Source organism: Vipera ursinii (genome assembly GCF_947247035.1).
Source record: "Vipera ursinii genome assembly, chromosome: 16".
NCBI classification, from domain to species: domain Eukaryota; kingdom Metazoa; phylum Chordata; class Lepidosauria; order Squamata; family Viperidae; genus Vipera; species Vipera ursinii.
The window spans coordinates 6,338,253-6,357,264 of NC_139529.1; the positions used below are offsets into that span (position 1 = coordinate 6,338,253).

Here is a 19,012-nt window from a genome sequence, read left to right on the forward strand (position 1 = left end):
AATGTCAGTTCTGAATGAGAATCTGTGCAGATTCGAATTTGATGACAGAATCTGCAATACCACAAATTAAATTGATTTTCTTTGGGGTTTCCTTCCCCCCCCTCCCCCTCTCACAAGTTTGCTTGGGGATAAAGCCTATTTAAAAAAATGCTAAGTTTGATAATATTTCCAAAAAAAGCATGTTGGTGTGGTCCGAAGTCACCCAGCTGGCTTTCCTCTCTAAGACAGGACTTGAACTCTGGGGCACCTGGCGATTGGCCCAAAGTCACCCAAGCGGGAGAACACAGGTGTGGCACAGGTGTGCTCATGCCTCCACACAACGTGGGCCCTGATGGGCATTCTCTCTCTCTCTCTCTCTCACTTCTGATAAAGTCCTTGCAAAACAAAACTAGGGTGGGACAAACTGCCTGCCTGCGACTGGTGTTGTTTGAATGACAACGCTGTCACTCTGCAAACCGTCGGCGTTTCATGCTACTTCTAAGTCTCACTTAAAGGTACCAAGAAAGAGGGGTGCGAAACACGCAGAAACACACACACACACGACAGCATCAGCACGCTCCTTTGATTTTTCTCACGCATTTCTTCTTTGGAAGCGCTGCAGAAGAAATACCCCATCACACCCACAAAAGGACTCACCAAAAAAAACCACGAAACCCCAAACAAAAGAAAATGTAAAAAAAAATAAAAAATTGCAGGGATATCGAAATATTAAGAAAGACACAATCTTTTTTCCTCCCCAAAGGCAGCTGCTGTCTATAATGCTAGAAATGATTGCAAATAAATAATTTGAAGAGAGCTGATGTCTAAATTAAGCAACAAATCCTATCTGGCCTTCAGCCACAGTTTCATTTGCCTCCGTTGGAGGCCTCTGTAAATTGGGCACAAGTGGACTATAGATAGTCCTCAACTTATGTAATTTAGCCTGATTATTATTATTATTATTATTTTTCCTGGCGTGTCTCTGGCACTTCCTCTTTCGTTTTCCTGTAATCCACAAAATCATGCAAAACAAGCCAATAACGGGGCATTCTCGGGGGCCAATATTAAACCGATCCATTTCCCAACGTAAAGATGTGGATGTGAATGCTCCAACACTGGAAGTCTTTAAGAAGAGACTGGACAGCCATTTGTCTGAAATAGTATAGGGTTTCCTCCCTGTGCAGGGGATTGGACTAAATGACCTCCAAGGTCCCTTCCAACACTGTTATTCTGGACATTATATCATCATCATCATCATCATCATCATTATTAATCATCGCAGTCAGTCAGATGTTCAGACTGGATTTGGCATTTTTGTCTACCTATCGAGTCCTTACCAAGGACCGGGGGATAGGCAGATGTGGATGTTTGATGGTATTATAGATATCGTCGCAGGATGGAAGCCGTTCCTATTATTATTATTATTATTATTATTATTTATTAAAGGCGCGCCTTTTGCAATTGACTAATAGTGAATTTGTCAATGCCGATGATGGTGTTCAAGTGGTGCTTCAGTTGTTTTGGGATTGCACCCAAGGCACCTATTACTATTGGTACCACCCTTGCTTGCCTTTGCCCCAGTCTTTCTATTTCTATTTGTAGGTCTTTGTATTTTGTTGTTGTTGTGGTGGTTGTTAAGATGTCTCATCCAGTGTGGAGCTAGTTATGGTTCAAAAACATAGTCTGAACCAAGAAGTGGTTCCTAACATGTTACTTTTCCTCTTTCCTCCCCTCGCCTCTCTCCTTGAGGTGGCAAACCTTCCCACAGAAGCTATTATGGGATGTTTTTTCGGACTGTGCCAAAAAGTTGAGCACAGCAATACTTTAAGCAAATAAAAGGAGGCGATCTCCGCCTAGGAAGAATTTCGCCTACCAAGATAAAATAGCGACAGCCTGGGGGATTGTGTTTTCGTCATGCTCAACTGCCTGGAACTCCCAAAACGACAAAGTAACACATCAAAAGAGAGAGAGAGAGAGAAAGAGAGAGAGAGAAAGAGAGAGAGAGAGAGAGAGAGAGAGAGAGAGAGAGAGAGAGAGAGAGAGAGAGAGAGAGAGAGAGAGAAAATGACCCCCTCTTGAAAAGTGCTCCAAATTGCCATGAACATCTCTGCTTATTCCCACTTGTTCGTTCCACTTGGCCCGTTAAAGAGACAGGGAACAAAGGAAGTGATCAATGATTTAAAAAAAAAAAAAACAAACCCCAAAAAACACACACAGCCAAAAAAATCAAACCGACCCGGCTTCGCTCTCTAAGCACACCAACCGGTGCGCCACGACCCGACCGGCACATGGCGTTCTTTCTGCCTCGTTTGCCACACTGAATTTGTCAGGATAAATTTCCACACGGCTCCATTTACGAACAGAAAGGGCAATTAGATCTGACGCCACGCCGTGCCCCAGGCGTGAAACTGTCTCTCCAGATCTGATCTGCAATCCGTTATATCCATATATTCCCGGTCCCTGACTGCCTGCGTAACATGCACACAGATAGATAAGCTAATTTTGCAGATGGCTCGAGTGCCTCTCGAAAAAAAAAGGAAAAAAAGAAGAAGCAAAGAAAAACAACAAAAATCTTTCTGTCCTGAAAGCAAAAAAAGAAAAAAAAAAAAAAGGGGGAGTTGTGAAGCGGAGTTTCACAGCCCTTTCGCTGTCCTTAGAAACTGCGACGAAACAGCCGACAAAATTCCTTTGGTGGCAAAGCTTAAGGAAAGCAAAAATAAAAAATAGAGGGGGATGTTCCAAGGAGAAGGCCTTTTTTTCTTCAGGGATAAATATTTAGGCACGAATAGAACATTTGTAGCCTCAGGGTTGAATGAAGGCTATTGCTAAGCACATTGATTTGTGCTTTAAATTGTAAGCCGCCCTGAGTCTTCGGAGAAGGGCGGGATATAAATGGGGTTTTTTTTATTACATTTATATCCCGCCCTTCTCCGAAGACTCAGGGCGGCTTACAAGCTTAGCAGTAGCCTTCATTCTATGTATATGCCTGCTTATTAGGGCTTTCACACACACACCCAAGCAGCATTATTACAAAGTCAGCTTAATTGCCCCCCAACAATCTGGGTCCTCATTTTACCTACCTCGGAAGGATGGAAGGCTGAGTCAACCTTGAGCCTGGTGGGACGCGAACCTGCACTAATTGCAGGCAGCTGGTGTTACTTAAGGAGGCATTAGCCCACTGCGCACCAAGGCTCTTAAAAAAAAAAACTGTGGGGGTCCTTGGCGCTCTCTGAGCTGGGTGGTTTTCTTGCAGACGTTTTATTGCCCGACTAGGTAACGTCATCAGTGCTAGAAGGGAGCGGAGATTGCTCCTGTTTATATACACTGCTTGCTCTGCCAGTGTTGAAAGCTGGCCTGGGTGACTTTGGGGCCAATCACTAGGAGACTGTGAGTTCTAGTCCTGCCTTAGCCATGAAAGCCAACGGGGTGACTTTGGGGCCAATCACTAGGAGACCGTGAGTTCTAGTCCTGCCTTAGGCATGAAAGCTGGCTGGGTGACTTTGGGGCCAACTGCCAGGCGATGGTGAGTTCTAGTCGTCCCTCAAGACATGAAAGCTACCTGGGTGACTTTGGGTCAGTCCCTCTTTCTCACCTCACAGCTTTCATTGCGGAGAAAACAGGAGGAAGGGACGAACATTCAGTGGGTTAGACCCCTTATTTATAAAGAATAATAAAGGAGTGATTTGTTTTTTTTAAAAAAATCAAATAAATAAAGTCCGCCCTCTAATTTCTTCTGCAATCAAGTAACATCATTGTTCCGCTTCTCCTTTTTAAAATAATAATGATGATGATAATTCTCTCGTTGCTCTCTAATATTCCAGCTTGTTTCTGCTTGTACATCACTCAGGATGAAACATAGAAAAAATTTTATTTAAAAAAAAAAGGAAATCACGCTGAAGTTTTCATCCAACTTGAGTTTTACCCTGCAAATGATAACCGTTCTCTCTCTCTCTCTCTCTCTCTCTCTCTCTCTCTAACAAGATGTGGGGCTGCAGCTGTTATATTTAGCTAAAGTTGGCCACGGATTTTGACACCCGGTGGGGGAAAGGAAAGGGGGGGAGGAGGAGGCAGAGAAGATTTGTGTGACTCACTTAATCTTGTACGAAGCCAGAAAGCTGACATATTCGGCCTCTGAAGGTAGAAGGATGAGCAGACTGTTTCCAGGGCTGCCAATTCGGGCTGTTCTCCCGATTCGGTGGACGTATTCAGCGAGCGAAGCTGGTGGATTATACTACCCCAGGAATTGGGGGGGGGGAACGCACGGGGAGGTGGGAGGGAGAAAATGACAACATGAGCTAAGTGGAGAATGAATTAGCAGATTGCACGAGTGATTAATTAGAGCATCCGAGATCATTTTCAAAGATGAACCCCCTAAACAGCCCTCGCGGCAGCCTTTTTTTTTTTTTTGCGGGGAGGGGGGAGGAAGAAAAAGAAAGGAAATAGAAAGAAATTGGGGATCAGAAGCTGTTAAGGCCTACCGGGATTTTTTTTGTTTGTTTGGACACATGAAAACGTTATTGCATCACTACGGCCGTCCTCCAATTGCAACCGTGCGTTTTTGTGACCGTTCAGTTACGACCGCATGGAAAAAAGTGACTTATCATCTTTTTTTCACACTTGCAGCGTCTCCCTCCCCCCCCCCCGGCCAGGGTCATGGGATCAAAATTCAAGAGCTTGGCAACTGACTAGTGTTTAGGACGGTTGCAGCGTCCCAGGAAGTAGAAAGAAGGGAGGGGAGGGAGGGAGAGGGAAGAAGAGAGAGAGGGAGGGAGCGAGGAAAAGAAGGAAGGAAGCGGTGAAGGAAAAAAGGGAGAGGGATGGAGAAGGAGCGAGGGAAAAGAAGGAAGGAGGGAAAGAGAGGGGAGGGAGGAAGAGAGAGGTGAAAGGAAGGAAGGAAATGGAGAAGGAAAAAGGGAGGGGGACGGAGCAAGGGAAAAGAAGGAAGGAGGGAAAGAGAGGGAGGGAGGAAGAGGAGAGAGGGAAAAGGAAGGAAGTGGGGAAGGAAAAAGGGAGGGGGACTGAGCAAGGGAAAAGAAGGAAGGAGAGGGAGGGAGGAAGAGAGAGAGGGAAAAGGAAGGAAGTGGGGAAGGAAAAAGGGAGGGTGACGGAGCAAGGGAAAAGAAGGAAGGAAAGAGAGGAAGGGAGGAAGAGAGAGAGGGAAAAGAAGGAAGTGGGGAAGGAAAAAGGAGGGTGACGGAGCAAGGGAAAAGAAGGAAGGAAGGAAAGAGAGGGAGGGAGGAAGAGAGAGAGAGAGAGAAAAGGAAGGAAGGAAGTGGGGAAGGAAAAAGGGAGGGGGACGGAGCAAGGGAAAAGAAGGAAGGAAGGAAAGAGAGGGAGGGAGGAAGAGAGAGAGAGAGAGAAAAGGAAGGAAGGAAGTGGGGAAGGAAAAAGGGGAGGGGGACGGAGCAAGGGAAAAGAAGGAAGGAAGGAAAGAGAGGGAGGGAGGAAGAGAGAGGAGAGAGAAAAGGAAGGAAGGAATTGGGAAGGAAAAAGGGAGAGGGACGGAGCAAGGGAAAAGGAGGGAAGAGAGGGAGGGAGGAAGAGAGAGAGGAAAAAGGAAGAAAGGAAATGGAGAAGGAAAAAGGGAGAGGGACGGAGCAAGGGAAAAGAAGGAAGGAAGGAATGAGAGGGAGGGAGGGAGGAAGAGAGAGAGGGGAAAAAAGGAAGGAAGTGGGGACGGAGGGAGGGAGAAGAGGGGGATCCCCTTTTTGGACTCCATTGCAGAGATAAGCCAAGGAACGCCTGTATTTCTCTTTTACCCAACCTCATTTCACCTCTTCCCTTCCCTTCCGCTTATTGCAGGTTTCAAGCAGCGCAAGCGCCTCCACTGTGATGATATCTAACATTTCATCTTTCTTTTGGTCTGGATTCAATTCTACTATTGTAATTTTAAAAAAATCCGTAATAAAAATTAGATACGCAAAATAATTTATTTATTTTTTTAAAAAATGGAAGAATCCAGATTGGGACAGCGCCACAAAAGGTGGCCGCTTACCTGCACAATCCAGGTGACTTGAGGCAGATCTAAACCACGAGCAGCAACGTCCTGTTAAAATAAAATAAAATAAAATCAGAAAGAGTCTCTCTTGTTGGCCTAATGATGTCTTTTTGTGTGCGTGATTCTAAAGGCCATTGGGTGTTTTTAAACAACAACAACAACAACTCCCCCGAAGTCCTTTGATCTTGGCGAAAAAAAGATCTGCCAGTTTGCGGGAAGAAAGAAAATCGGAAAGTTTCCTTCTTCGTGAAGGTACTTCATGAATGGGTTTGTCCTAAATAAAAAAAACAAAAAAAAAAAAAAAAAAGGACGGATTCTGTGGCTATGATTCTTGAAACTTGGCCTTTTTGTCTCAATAAATCTTGTGGAAGAAAACTTGGGAAGAATTGGGTTGGGAGGGAAAAAAAAAGTTGGTTTCCACCCTTTCCTTCCTTCCCTCCCTCCCGTCCCCCTTTCCTTCCTTTCTTCTTTCCTTTCCTTCCTCCCCATTTTCCTTCTTTTCCTTTCCTCCTCCCTTCCCTCTCTCCCTTCATTTTTTTCTTTTTTCATTCCTTCCTTCCTTTGTGGAAAGCACCTCAAGGGGAAGGAACATTCCCTAATTTTTGGACAGGAAAGCTTCCTTTCTCTCTCTCTCCTTCCCTCCTTCCTTCCCTCCCTCTCCTTCCTTCCCTCCTTTCCTATTTCCCTTCCTTCCCTCCCTCCCTCTCCTTCCTTCCCTATTTCCTTTTTCCTTCCTTCCCTCCCTCCCTATTTCCCTTCCTTCCCCTCCCTCCCTCTCCTTCCTTCCCTATTTCCTTTTTCCTTCCTTCCCTCCCTCCCTATTTCCCTTTTTCCCTTCCTTCCTTCCTTCCCTCTCCTTCCTTCCCTATTTCTTTTCCTTCCTTCCTTCCCTCTCTTCCTTCCTTCCTTTTTCCTTCCTTCCTTCCTCCCTTTCCCTTTTTCCTTCCTTCCTTCCCTATTTCCCTTTTTTCCTTCCTTCCTTCCTTCCCCATTTCCTTTTTCCTTTCTTCCCTCCCTCCCTCCCTATTTCCCTTTCCTTCCTTCCTTCCCTTTCCCTTTTTTCCTTCCTTCCTTCCTTCCCTATTTCCCTTCCTTCCTTCCCTCCCTATTTTCTTTTTCCTTCCTTCCTTCCTCCCTCCATTTCCCTTTCCTTCCCTTCCTTCCCTCTCCTTCCTTCCCTTTCCCTTTTTTTCCTTCCTTCCTTCCCTCCCTCCCTCCTATTTCCTTCGTTCCTTCCCTCCCTCCCTATTTCCCCCTTCCTTCCTTCCTTCCTTCCTTCCTTCCTCCCTCCCTCCCTCCCTTCCTTCCCCATTTCCCTTCCTTCCTTCCTTCCCTCTCTGCTCTAAAAGTCCTCGTCCACTTCATTATCCCCACTCTAGTTCCTTTCTGCTCTGCCAAAGATCGGGGTGGGGTGGGGATTGGGTTTGACCAGGCGCTTCATCTTATTAGCTGCCATTATGCCAAGATGCCGGGTTCCAATTCAAGGAGCGGACTGGGGGGGGGGGCGAAGAGAGCCTTTGCTCCAGCCAGCAGCGCCTGGCACAGCCTGCTCCCCTTCCACTTGATGACACCCGCACCCTGCCAAAAAGGGTTATTAGTTTAAGCAGATCAAGGCAGAAGCCCGTGCAAAGGCCTAATGAGTATGCAAATATATCAATGCTCATTATAACGTTTCCACCACTCTGGGTTTTGTGGGGGGGGTGGGGAAGGTTTTCAACTCGGCTGGTGCAGTCGAGGCCAGCTGCCTCCCCACCCCATCCGCTCCCAGGCTCGTGCGCCGTGGGCCGAGGGGTACGTGGCCCCCCGACCACGCACCGTCTCTCCCAAACATTATACAGCTTATGCAGCCGGTCCTCGATTTACGACAGTTTGCCGAAGTTGCCTCGGCGACTTAGGACCATTTTTTTCACCCTTGCAGCGTCCCCACGGCCCTGCGATTTGCCTTCGCACGCTTGACAACTTGACTCGCATTTATGACGGGCGCAGTGTCCCGGGGAACGTGTCGTCATCCCCTTGCGTGACCTTCCGACGAGCAAAGTCAAGGGAGGAGGGGAGCCAGGTCCGCTTAACAGTCGTGTGACTAATTTAACAGCTGCAATGATTCGCTTAACGACCGTAGCAAGAGACGTTATAAACTGGGGCAAAACTCACTTTTCATAAGAGTTGGGCTTGGATCTGAAAAGTTGGGAGGCTCTGCTCTGCGGATTTCATTCATTCATTCATTTATTTGCATCCAGTCTTTTTATTATATTTTTTATAAATAACTCAAGGTGAGAAACAGACCTAATGCTTCTCCGGCCTATTTTCCCCACAACAATCCTGTCAGGTAGGATGAGCTGAGGGAGAGCAACTAGCCCAAAGTCACCCAGTCAGCTTCCATTCCTAAGGCAGAACTAGAACTCACTGTCTCCTGGGGATTGGCCCAAAGTCACTCACCTGGCTTATATGGCTAAGGCGGAACTAGAACCCACCATCTCCTGGTGATTGGCACAAAATCACCCAGTTGGCTTTCATGGCTAAGGCAGGACTAGAACTCACCGTCTCCTGGTGATTGGCACAAAATCACCCAGTTGGCTTTCATGGCTAAGGCAGGACTAGAATTCCCAGTCTCCTGGTGATTGGCGCAAAATCACCCAGTTGGCTTTCATGGCTAAGGCGGGACTAGAACTCACCATCTCCTAGTGACTGACCCAAAGTCACCCAGCTGGCTTTCATGGCTAAGGCAGGACTAGAATTTGGTCTCCCACTTTCTATCCTGATGCCTTAACCTTCACACCAAATTGGCTCTCTCTAGATCCCCCAAAAACTCTGATATTTATAGTAAGCTAGGACTGAGGTTTCTTTCTACTAGCCCACCAGGAAGAATAATTCCATTATTGCAGCTTTCTCCATGCTTCGCAGTTGCTCAATGAGAAAACTAATCTGATATATAAATGAATAAACAAATGAAAATGTGGAGGCCCGCACTGCAGGGGACCCAAGAAGAATGCCTCTTCTAAGAGTGGGATTACAACTCCCATTGACCCGTGGGTAGGGAGAGACTGGAATTGTAGTCCAAGGCACTTAACAGGTGCCCAAATGCAGGATGACGGTCGTCGCCACTTTCTAGGAGAATGGAAGAGGACAGCAATCCGATTGGGTGACTCCACGGTGAGACAGTCTCCCGACTGGCTACAGAGGAGTATAAACGCTTCCTCTTCCAGCCTAGCCCGGGGAATAAGAGCGCTTGATTGGCTGAGCCCTAATATAAATACGCTCTTGGATAGAATTCACGCCATTAGAGCGGTTTTAGGCAAGGTGACAGGACGGCCTCGGCAAGTAGGTTCAGGAGGATAATGTAAATAAATAAAGAAATAGATAAATAAAAAAAGAAAAAGCTGTCCAATTAGATCCAGCCGGCCATGCTAGGCAGGTCACAAAATCTTGGGGCAAAAAGATGGGCATTTACAGGGGCCGCATCTTCTAAACCAGCCTGGGCATCGTAGCCTGGCCACCGATGTGAAGCTTCGAGGTCCAGATGGAAGGCCCTTTGTGCCGGTGCCAGCTTGTCAGTTGGGCTCAGATGATTCATGCCTTTGCCCCAAAGAGCACCTTAGCAAAATGGGAGGAATGGGGGGGGGGACAGAGAGAGAGAGACAGAGAGTGCAGCAAAGGGGTCCAAACCGGACGTGGGAGGGCGCCCCCCCTCCGTGTCTCTCCCCCTGCCTGCCAAGAGTCATTAAGGCCGAGCGTGGAAAGCCGTCAGCGGGGAGGGTGCCCCCGCCAGCCGGGCAACAGATTGGGTTGCGTCATCGGCGGAAAGGAAGGGTAGGGCGGCAGCCCCCAAGCTGTCAGGAAGAGCGGGAGGGGGGGCGGGAAACGGCTGCCTGCGCCCGCCAGAAAACTGGCAAGACGCGTTAGTGTGATGGAGTCAATGGGCAAACGGAAGGAACAGATGCTCCTTCAAAGGGGGACGTCCAGCACTGAAGGGCAGCAGCGGCTCCTCAGAAAGGCCAAAGCTGAACTTGGAAGATGACAGGGCAGACAGGCAGGTAGGTAGATAAAGAGAGAGATAGGTAGGCATATATAGGTAAGCAGAGAGATAGGTAGACAGGCAGGTAGGTAAATTAAGACAGACTGTTAGGTAAGTAAAGAGACAGAGGTAGGTAGGTAGGTAGAGAGACAAACGGAAAGACAGAGAGGTAGGTAGGTAGGTAGACAGGTAAATAGAGAGAGAGAGGGGTAGGTAGGTAAATAGAGAGAGAGGTAAGTAGATAGATAGATATAGACAGATAGATAGACGAATGGATGATGGATGGAGATAGAGCACTAGAAGACATGGATACATACATGGATGGATGGTAGACAGACAGAGACAGAATACTGTTAAACACACACACACACACACACACACACACACACACACACACACACTTTTGCTCCGAAGTCCACAATCCTAACCCAGGTTAATCACCATCTTATTAGGTTTGGCTACGGCATCGTCCAAATGAATTTGCTACTTTTCTCTGGCAAACGCCGAGACGTGTCGGGCACCGAATACAATAATATTTGGCAACTCACTGTGCAGAGTAACACCCCAGTCCTTGATTGCAGGAAAGCCTGGAACACGGATGATCTCTCCTAAAAAAAAAAGAGAGAGAAAAAAATAAAGAAAACATGTCGCCAGACCGGGCAATTAAAACTAATTCCTCAAGAAGATTAAAAAAAAGGGAAAAAAAGGATTGCCTAGGAAGTTACCGACCGTTTGAATTTTCAGCTGATTTTTTTTTGAGGTGGAGGGGGGGGCAGAACCTTTGGGCCTGCTAATTTCTAACTCTACGCAAAAATGCAAACGCTTTTTGGCGGCTGCTTTTAACTCGAATTTTACTGGTTTAGATGATAAATTTCAGGAGCAGGGATGGGGGTTTTTTTTTGCTTACGTTGCAGTAAGGCGGCTTCCTCGCTAGATGTTAAAATAAAGGGGGGGGGGAGTTTATAGGAAGCATCTGAACTCACCTCTTGTTTCATGCCGCCGTGCAAACGTGCGAAGGACAGCCGAGAAGGAGGGGCTGGCGCTAACCCTGATCCTTCACCCCCAGACTCCTCACATAACACTGCTTGGAAGAGGACGTAGTGAAACTCTACCTGCTCGCAGCTCGAGAAGAAAACAATCATCTTGTGGCGTTTTTCAAACTGCAGAGAGAACACAAAGCCCAAATTCGGTGTTGACTAGATGTTGGGACTCCAAAGAGGGTCAGGGTAGGCGAAAGGGGGGGGGGGCGGAGTTAAAAGAGGCATCAGCCCAGAATCTCTACGTAGCCATAAGCAAAGGGCTTATGACCATTCGTACGTCCCTACTTTCTGGACTGTTGTAACTTCAAATTTATTATTTATTTATTTATTTATTTATTTATTTATTTATTTATTTATTTATTTATTTATTTATTTATTTTGTATACCGCCCTTCTCCCGGAGGACTCAGGGCGGTGAACAGGGCAGTACATGTTAAAAGACAGAATTTACTGTTGTACATTGAGAATTTACTGTTGTACATTGAGAACTACTAGCTCAGTGAGTTATAATAACAACAATAATAATAATAATAAAGTTGGGAGGGACCTTGGAGGTCTTCTACTCCAACCCCCTGCTCAGGCAGCATTTCAGACAAATGGCTGTCCAGTCTCTTCTTAAAAACTTCCAGTGTTGGAGCGTTCACCACTTCTGGAGGCAGGTTGTCCCACCGGTTACTTGTTCTAACTGTCAGGAAGTTTCTCCGTAGTTCTAGCTTGCTTCTCCCCTTGATGAGTTTCCATCCGTTGCTTCTTGTCCTGCCTTCAGGGGCTTTGAAGAGTAGCCTGACTCCCTTTTCTTAGGGGCAGCCCCTGAGATACTGGAAGACTGCTATCATGTCCCCTCTAGTCCTGGATTGAGTTTATCCAGAACAAGTATAGGGTTAAGAAGTTTTATGCTCTTTGTTGAATAGAATGTCAGATGCAAGATTAGACCACATGGGAAAATCCTGGAGCATTTCTTCCCCTTCACAAGAATCCTGTGAAGAGGTTTGGGCTGGGAGAACCCCCCTCAACCCGACAATTTGCAGACGTGTCGGTCTGCTTCCGAATGCTATCTGCACATTTTGGACTTAAAACAAGTCTTGCTTTGAAGAGCGGAGCTCATACCCAAATTCAATAAACAAAGAAAACGAATGAAACATTTCCATCAAAGTTGTTTTTTCCCCCCATCTCCTGACAAGAGAGCATACAGCTCTTGGTAAAGAATCCACCCCTCTCAGCACCTGGGGTTTTCTTATAACTACGTCGAACTTCTTACCTTGAATTTCCCGAAAAGGAAAGCAGCCAACGTCACTAGTCTTAGCTTGCCTGGGACCACCACCACGTTCTGGCGGAGTTTTTCTGGCACAGCAAATGTGCCTTGCTGCTCCTGGGCAGAAAGAACGCCGACAGCTTCCTGAAGACGGTCTTTCTCCTGCAAGGCATTGGAACCCCGGGGTTCTGACGCCACCGAAATGCAGGCCGGGTCTTGCAAGCTGATGTGAGCTAACCTGGAGACTCCTGTGGAAAATTGGGGGGTGGAGGGTTGGGGTGAAGAAGAAACAGGGAACAGAGACGGCAAATTGACTGCTTTGATCGGAGAAGGAAAAAAAAACAGTCCTCGAACTTATGACATATCCCGGAATTTATGTCGTTCAGTGAGACTTTTGTTCAGCGAGTTTTGGGCCCGCTTCTTCTTGCCACCGTTGTTAAGTGAATCTGTGGCAAGAAAGGTCATAAAACCGGGGCAAAACTCACTTAACAGCTGTCTCACTTAGCAATGGAAAGTTGAGGCTTAAATTGTGCATATTATCTCGTTCTTTAATTATTATTATTATTTTTTCAATGCTTATTTGTAATGCTGGTCTGGGACTCTAATAAAAATCATCGCTATCGTTATCGTCACGCTTCCCCTCCTGCCCCTCCCTCGCTTTAAATATTTGAGCCCTGCAAGCTGTATTTTGCCATTTCCTAGATCCCAAAACACTCCCTCTGTTGGTGATTTTCTTGGAAAGCAGCAGAGAAAAAAAACGAATAGCGTTGTTAATCCAAAAACCAGCGCAGCAGATCGCCTCTTTCCAAGATATTTTTCAAGAGCCCCTTTCTGCAAATTTGGGAGTTTTTAAGCTCCTGGAAAGAAAGTTCTCGGGAGTGCAACTGGCAAAATTACCTTCTCACCAGCTGGACTGGGGTCAGCTTCCGGCCTTTTCAGTTATCAAGTCCCAGAGCAAATACAGATTTTTACTAGAGTTAACCCCAAACTGGTTCAAGTGGTTAATTAGTGGATAAAGGCATCAGAGTAGAAATCAGGGGACGGCGAGTTCTAATCCCTCCTTAGGCATGAAAGCCGGCTGGATGACTCTGGGCCAATCACCAGGAGAGGGTGAGTTCTAGTCCCTCCTCAGGCAAGGGGTTGGACTAGAAGACCTCTGAGGTCCCTCGCAACTCTGTTATTCAGTTATGATTAGACTCACCTTCGGAAAGTGTGGCTGACAAAAGAACGTTTTGCCGTTTCGGGCTGGCTGCATTGACCGCATTTAATATCGCGGCCACGGCCTTTTCAAAGCCCAGATCCAAAATTCTGGGGTGGGGGAAAAGAAGAGAAATGGGAAATTAGTCAGAGAAACATCTTATACCCACTATGAGTACGATGAACAATTTTGGAAGAAGAAAAAAAAAGAAATTTAGAGTCTTGATGTATCCATTCCAGTTTTCTTTTACTTAATTTTCCTTTCAATCAAAAAAAAAAAAAAGACGAAAATCCTGAAATGAATAAGTAGCCTCTGAACTTTCAATGTTTAGCACTCTAAAGCTTAGTAAATTTATCACTTATTTCCTTTTATCGATATAGGCAGACGGGTATAGTAGGTGGATGCCCACCTACAAACACACAGAAAGTGCAAGTGGTCCTTAACTTACAAGCTTCCGTTTGGTGAGTGTTCAAAGTTATGACGGCAGTGAAAAAAGTGACTGTCCTCGCGCTTATGACTGCAGAGAGGAAATCCCACTTCTGTCACCTGAGCAGATCTTTCCATCATGTTCCTACCTGTCGGCCTCATCCAGAACCAGCCACCGGATACAGCGGAAGTGGATGCACTGGGTAGATGTGATGTGATCCACCAGCCGTCCAGGAGTTGCCACGAGGATGTTGATTCCTTTGCGCAATCTGTTGAAAGGAGGAAGAAGGTAAGAATGGGAGGGAAGGAAGGAAGGAAGGAAGGAAGGAAGGAAGGAAGGAAGGAAGGAAGGAAGGAAGGAAGGAGGGAAGGGAGGGAGGGAGGAAGGAAGGAGATAAGAATGGGAAGGAAGGAAAGGGAGGGAAGATTAAAAGGGAAGGAAGGAATGAAAAAAGATAAAAGTGGAAGGAAGGAAGGAAGGAAGGAAGGAAGGAAGGAAGGAAGGAAGGAAAGGAAGGAGATAAGTGGGAAGGAAGGAAAGGGAGGGAAGATTAAAAGGGAATGAAGGAATGAAAAAAGATAAAAGTGGAAGGAAGGAAGGAAGGAAGGAAGGAAGGAAGGAAGGAAGGAAGGAAGGAAGGAAGGAGGGAGGGAGGGAGGGAGGGAGGGAAAGGAAAGGAAAGGAAAGGGATAAGAATGGGAAGGAAGGAAAGGGAGGGAAGATTAAAAGGGAAGGAAGGAATGAAAAAAGATAAAAGCGAAAGGAAAGAAGGAAGGAGAGGGAGGAAGGAGATAAGAATGGGAAGGAAGGAAGGAAGGAAGGAAGAAAGGAAGGAAGGAAGGAAGGAAGGGAGGGAGGGAGGGAGGGAATGTTCCTTCCCCTTGAGGTGCTTTCCTCAGCCCATACCTGGCTTTTTCCGATTTCTTCTTTTCGCCCCCCATCAAGACTCCTGGCACAATCCAGTTAAATGGCTAAAAAGTACAGGAAATGAAAATAGTGAATCTTTATAGCGGGGAGGAGGGGGGAGGAGAGAAGAGAGAAAATAAGCCTCTTTAGCATCCGTTGGTTTCGTTTTCTCTGACAGAAATGCCCGGCAAGTGGCCGCATCCAAAAGGGCCACCATTTTGTGAGGCCAGGAGATCTTCACGTTCCAGCTGGGCTCAAAATGGCGGCTTATCTCAAAATGCACTTAAGACGTCCAACAGAGGGGAAGACGAAGGCCCCACAAACATTACGTCCAAAAATTACCTAAACAGGTTTTAATTTTTAGACACAAATTCTTTCCTCAACCTCAAGACCCGATTCCCGGGGGGGATCTCTTAAATAAAATCCTCTTTCCAGGCAAGGATCAACAGAGAGGCGCCAGAGAAAATAAACTGATATCAATTATGTCTTCCATCTTTTTCAATCCATGCTTACCTTTAAGAGCTTCTGGAGGGTTTCAAAACTCTGTAGAACTAGCTGTAAGGGAGAAAAAGTAGGATTTGTTACACCCTTCACACCACCCTACTCTGCCTTCAGCTATTTATCCCCTAAATATGAGCGTTCGCCACAACCATATCTATCTGTTGTTAAAAAAACATACAGGATTTGCCCTGGAGACAAATGTCAAAGACGTTATATCAGCCTCCCCAATTCTGCTCTTCAACAGAGGTCTTGGATTAGCTCCCATCATCCCCTGCTGCTCGTCAGCTAGCTGGGGATGGTGGGAATGATCCGAACTTGCAGGAAACAGCGGCAATGGGCTTGATAAGTAGTGATTCCATGTTATCAAAAAAACTCTGAAATATTCAAAGGCATTGCAGATCGGGTTTAAAATGAAAACTGGGAAGATGGGTAAATAAACTCACCTCCCGAGTTGGAACCAGGATAAGGGCATATGGTCCGTCACTACGCTAGAGGAAGGAACAAGGAGACAGGTCAGATTGAGGGGCAAAAGAGAATATGAACTACTGGTAGAATATTTGTAGCCTCAGGGTTGAACTGTGGGGGGTCCTTGGTGCTCTCTGAGCTGGGTGGTTTTCATGCAGATGTTTCATTGCCAAACTAGGCAACATCATCAGTGCTAGTGGGGTCTGCTCATACGTAGTAGCTCTGAGCTTGGTTGTTTTCTAGCAGATGCTCCATATCCAACAAGGTTGCACCATCAATGCTGCTCCATATATTGGCCTCTTTAGAAAGGGCAAAGTAGCTTTTTTGAAAAAAAAAAAAGACTGTGCTTACCTTGATTTTGGGCTCCAGTTTTTGTAAGGATTGTATGAGGGGGATGCTATAAGCAAGTGTCTTTCCTTGGAGAGATTAACAAGGAGAAGAAAATCAGAAGGAAGGAAGGAAGGAAGGAAGGAAGGAAGGAAGGAAGGAAGGAAGGAAGGAAGGAAGGAAGGAAGGAATAGAAAAAATAAAAAAGCCATTGTGAGCAGAATTTTGCAGATGTTTTAACACCTCCATATTATCTCTTAAAAAAAACCCCAAACAGGCTCAATCCCACTTACCTGTGGGGACCCTTTAAACCCTACAGAGAGTCTCAAACCACCAGGTTGCACCATCTCCATCCTATTCTGCCCTACATCGTTTGTCATTCCCAAACAGGAGCAGCTAAATTCTTACCTGAGCCCGTCTGTGATCTGATCAGAGCGTCCTTTCCTTGTAGCAATGTGGGAATGGTCTCCTTCTGAACACTGGATGGGTTTAAAGATAAAAAGGGACCATCAACAAGTTGTTTTTTTTAAAAAAAGTCAGAAGACAAACACGGTGGAGCATTCACTCCACTGTTTCACCGTCAAGCTGTGTATGGTTGCCCTTAGAGCTATTTCATTTATTACTGTGAGTCACCGCTGGCGGAGGTTTTTGTCTGGCATGCTGGCTAGTTTCCTGGGTTTTTGTGTGGTTACACACAGACACACATTACATAACTTGATAACTAAAATGGCTTTGATTCTGTATCTCTCGGCCTAGATATAATAGCTTTATTTGATCCCTGTGTCCGTAGGTATATACAAAAACACACAAGAATAAAATCTGTTAGAATATATTTCTTGCATTCATATTCCAACCCAACCCCCCCAAAAAAGATAAATCTTTTTACCTGGTCATGCTCGATATTTTCAAGGATGAGGATATTGTTGAAATCTAATATAGAAAAAAATAAATAAATATGTTAGTGCTGGAGTTGTATTATGACTACTTTAGTTGGCTCACATCCATTTAGTTTAGCACAATGTTTTAATTGTACTTAACTTTGGTTTGTTTAAACATCGCTTATGAGTTCCCTTCCCACATTAAGCTATAAAAGCAGGGCAAAATCAGTGTCTGCACGGGGGACAAAAGATGACCTAGGCACTGTGTATTACCGCATGTATTTGTCTCTGACATATCTACACAGTTACTTAACTGTGCCATTCGCATGGTAATAGGATGCACATCGTTTTGACACCTTCGCTGGTTGTTATGGAGGCACAGAAAATCAAACAAGATAGTTGTGATTGTTGGGTGAGCTTAACCGGGAAATGCAGAAAATGGATTGAAATGTTCAACACTGGGAGAAATTTTTTAACTGTGGGGTCCTGGGTGCTCTCTGAGCTTGTTGGCTTTCTTGCAGACATTTCATTACCCAACTAGGTAACATCATCAGTGCTAGGAGAGAGTGGGGTTGCGAAGAGGAGGAGGAGGACTGTGGGGTCCTTAGTGCTATCTGAGCTTGGCGGCTTTCTTGCAGACATTTCATTACCCAACTAGGTAACATCATCAGAGCTAGAAGCTACCTTTCTTCTAGCACTGATGATGTTATTTAATTGGGTAGTGAAACGTCTGCACGAGAGCCACCAAGCTCAGAGGAAACCAAGGACCTCACTGTTCCAATCTGAGTCACAAAGATTCTCTTTTATCGAAACTTCTGCGGGGGGGGGGCATGCCTTGTGTAGCTGGAGAGAAAAGGCCACCTGGCCACCTTAAGGCTCTATGAACAGAAGGTTGAATGAGATGGTTTCCAAACTCTCTTTCCATGGTATAATTCCATGACCCCAAAATTTGTTGAAACAACGCTGCACCTCTTAGTGAAAGAACTTACCAAGTGAGGGTGGAGACCCAGCTGATCAAAGGAATCCGAGGTGAAAATCTCCTCTTGAACTTGTTTCACCGCAGTTCTAGGTAAGGAGCAAATCAACCAAGGAACTCCAATCAAAATTCGGCATAAAGCGGAATTGTTTACGTCAAAGATTAACCCAGAACTTCAAACCATGACACACCAAGATACAGTTTTGGAAGCAAAATCAAAAATGGCAGTTACAGACACACAGCAACAGGTAAATAGTTTACGATGAATCAGTCTTTTATTTAGTGAGGAAAAGTTACCTTACCTCTGAATGCGGGGGATTTCTGGATTGTTTTTAAAAAGGCTGGAAGTCTTTACAAAAGGTCTCCTGTTAACGTCGCCTTCTCTGGCTTCAGACGAAAGCTTCTCCGGAGATGACGCTGGCAGCGTGATTCCTTTGATGCGAGTTTTGGGTTTTCCCCACGGCTTTTTGGTCTGGGCCACTGGAGAAGAGCGCTGCTTTTTCGCAGGAGTGGCTTCCTGTGCACCTTCTAATGTTCTTTTCCTGGCCTTAGAGCAGAAAAGAAAGCCTGTTACCAGAAGACTCAGAATAGAGCTGGGAGGGACCTTGGAGGTCGTCTAGTCCAACCCCCTGCTCAAGCAGCAGACCCGCCTATACCATTTCAGACAAATGGCTGTCCAGTTGTCCAACTGTCCAGTTGCAACGCATCCCTTCTCTAAAGACCAACGTCCCTCTCTCTCCCCCACCCCGACCTTTCCCAGTGGCGACGACCCTACCTTTTTCCCACGGCCCCATTGTGAGTTGGGGGGTCTCTGTCCTGCAAGGGGGCGGCGGGGCCTGGGCAGAGGCAACGTGCTGACATTAATAAGCAACCCTTCGTCTGAAGCCATGCTACTCCAGCTCCGGTAGACTGTTCCTGCACAGGGAGGTTCGACTCCCAAGTTTGCAAAGAGGCTCCGCAGCAAAAGCGGGAGTGCAACCGGGAAAAGTAAAAACAACAACAACAACAACAACAGTAACAACAATCATCTCTTAATTGCAAACTTGAGGCCAGG

At 46.1% G+C, this 19,012-nt stretch overlaps 1 protein-coding gene across 1 annotated transcript; it reads right to left on the minus strand.

Annotated features, from left to right (window-relative positions):
• Positions 1-4,066: 4,066 nt before the first annotated feature.
• On the minus strand, positions 4,067-19,007 carry DDX31 (DEAD-box helicase 31; the record flags this gene model as incomplete). Its single annotated transcript, XM_083374854.1, has 16 exons — positions 18,734-19,007; positions 18,261-18,505; positions 17,972-18,047; positions 16,991-17,034; positions 16,513-16,583; positions 16,129-16,193; positions 15,756-15,800; positions 15,325-15,366; positions 14,812-14,876; positions 14,054-14,173; positions 13,482-13,588; positions 12,287-12,528; positions 10,973-11,149; positions 10,538-10,597; positions 5,975-6,025; positions 4,067-4,210 (listed from the first exon to the last, which is right to left on the minus strand). Exons 1-16 carry the CDS (start codon positions 18,845-18,847, stop codon positions 4,067-4,069), a joined length of 1,668 nt encoding a protein of 555 aa, XP_083230980.1. The 5' UTR covers positions 18,848-19,007.
• Positions 19,008-19,012: the final 5 nt, after the last annotated feature.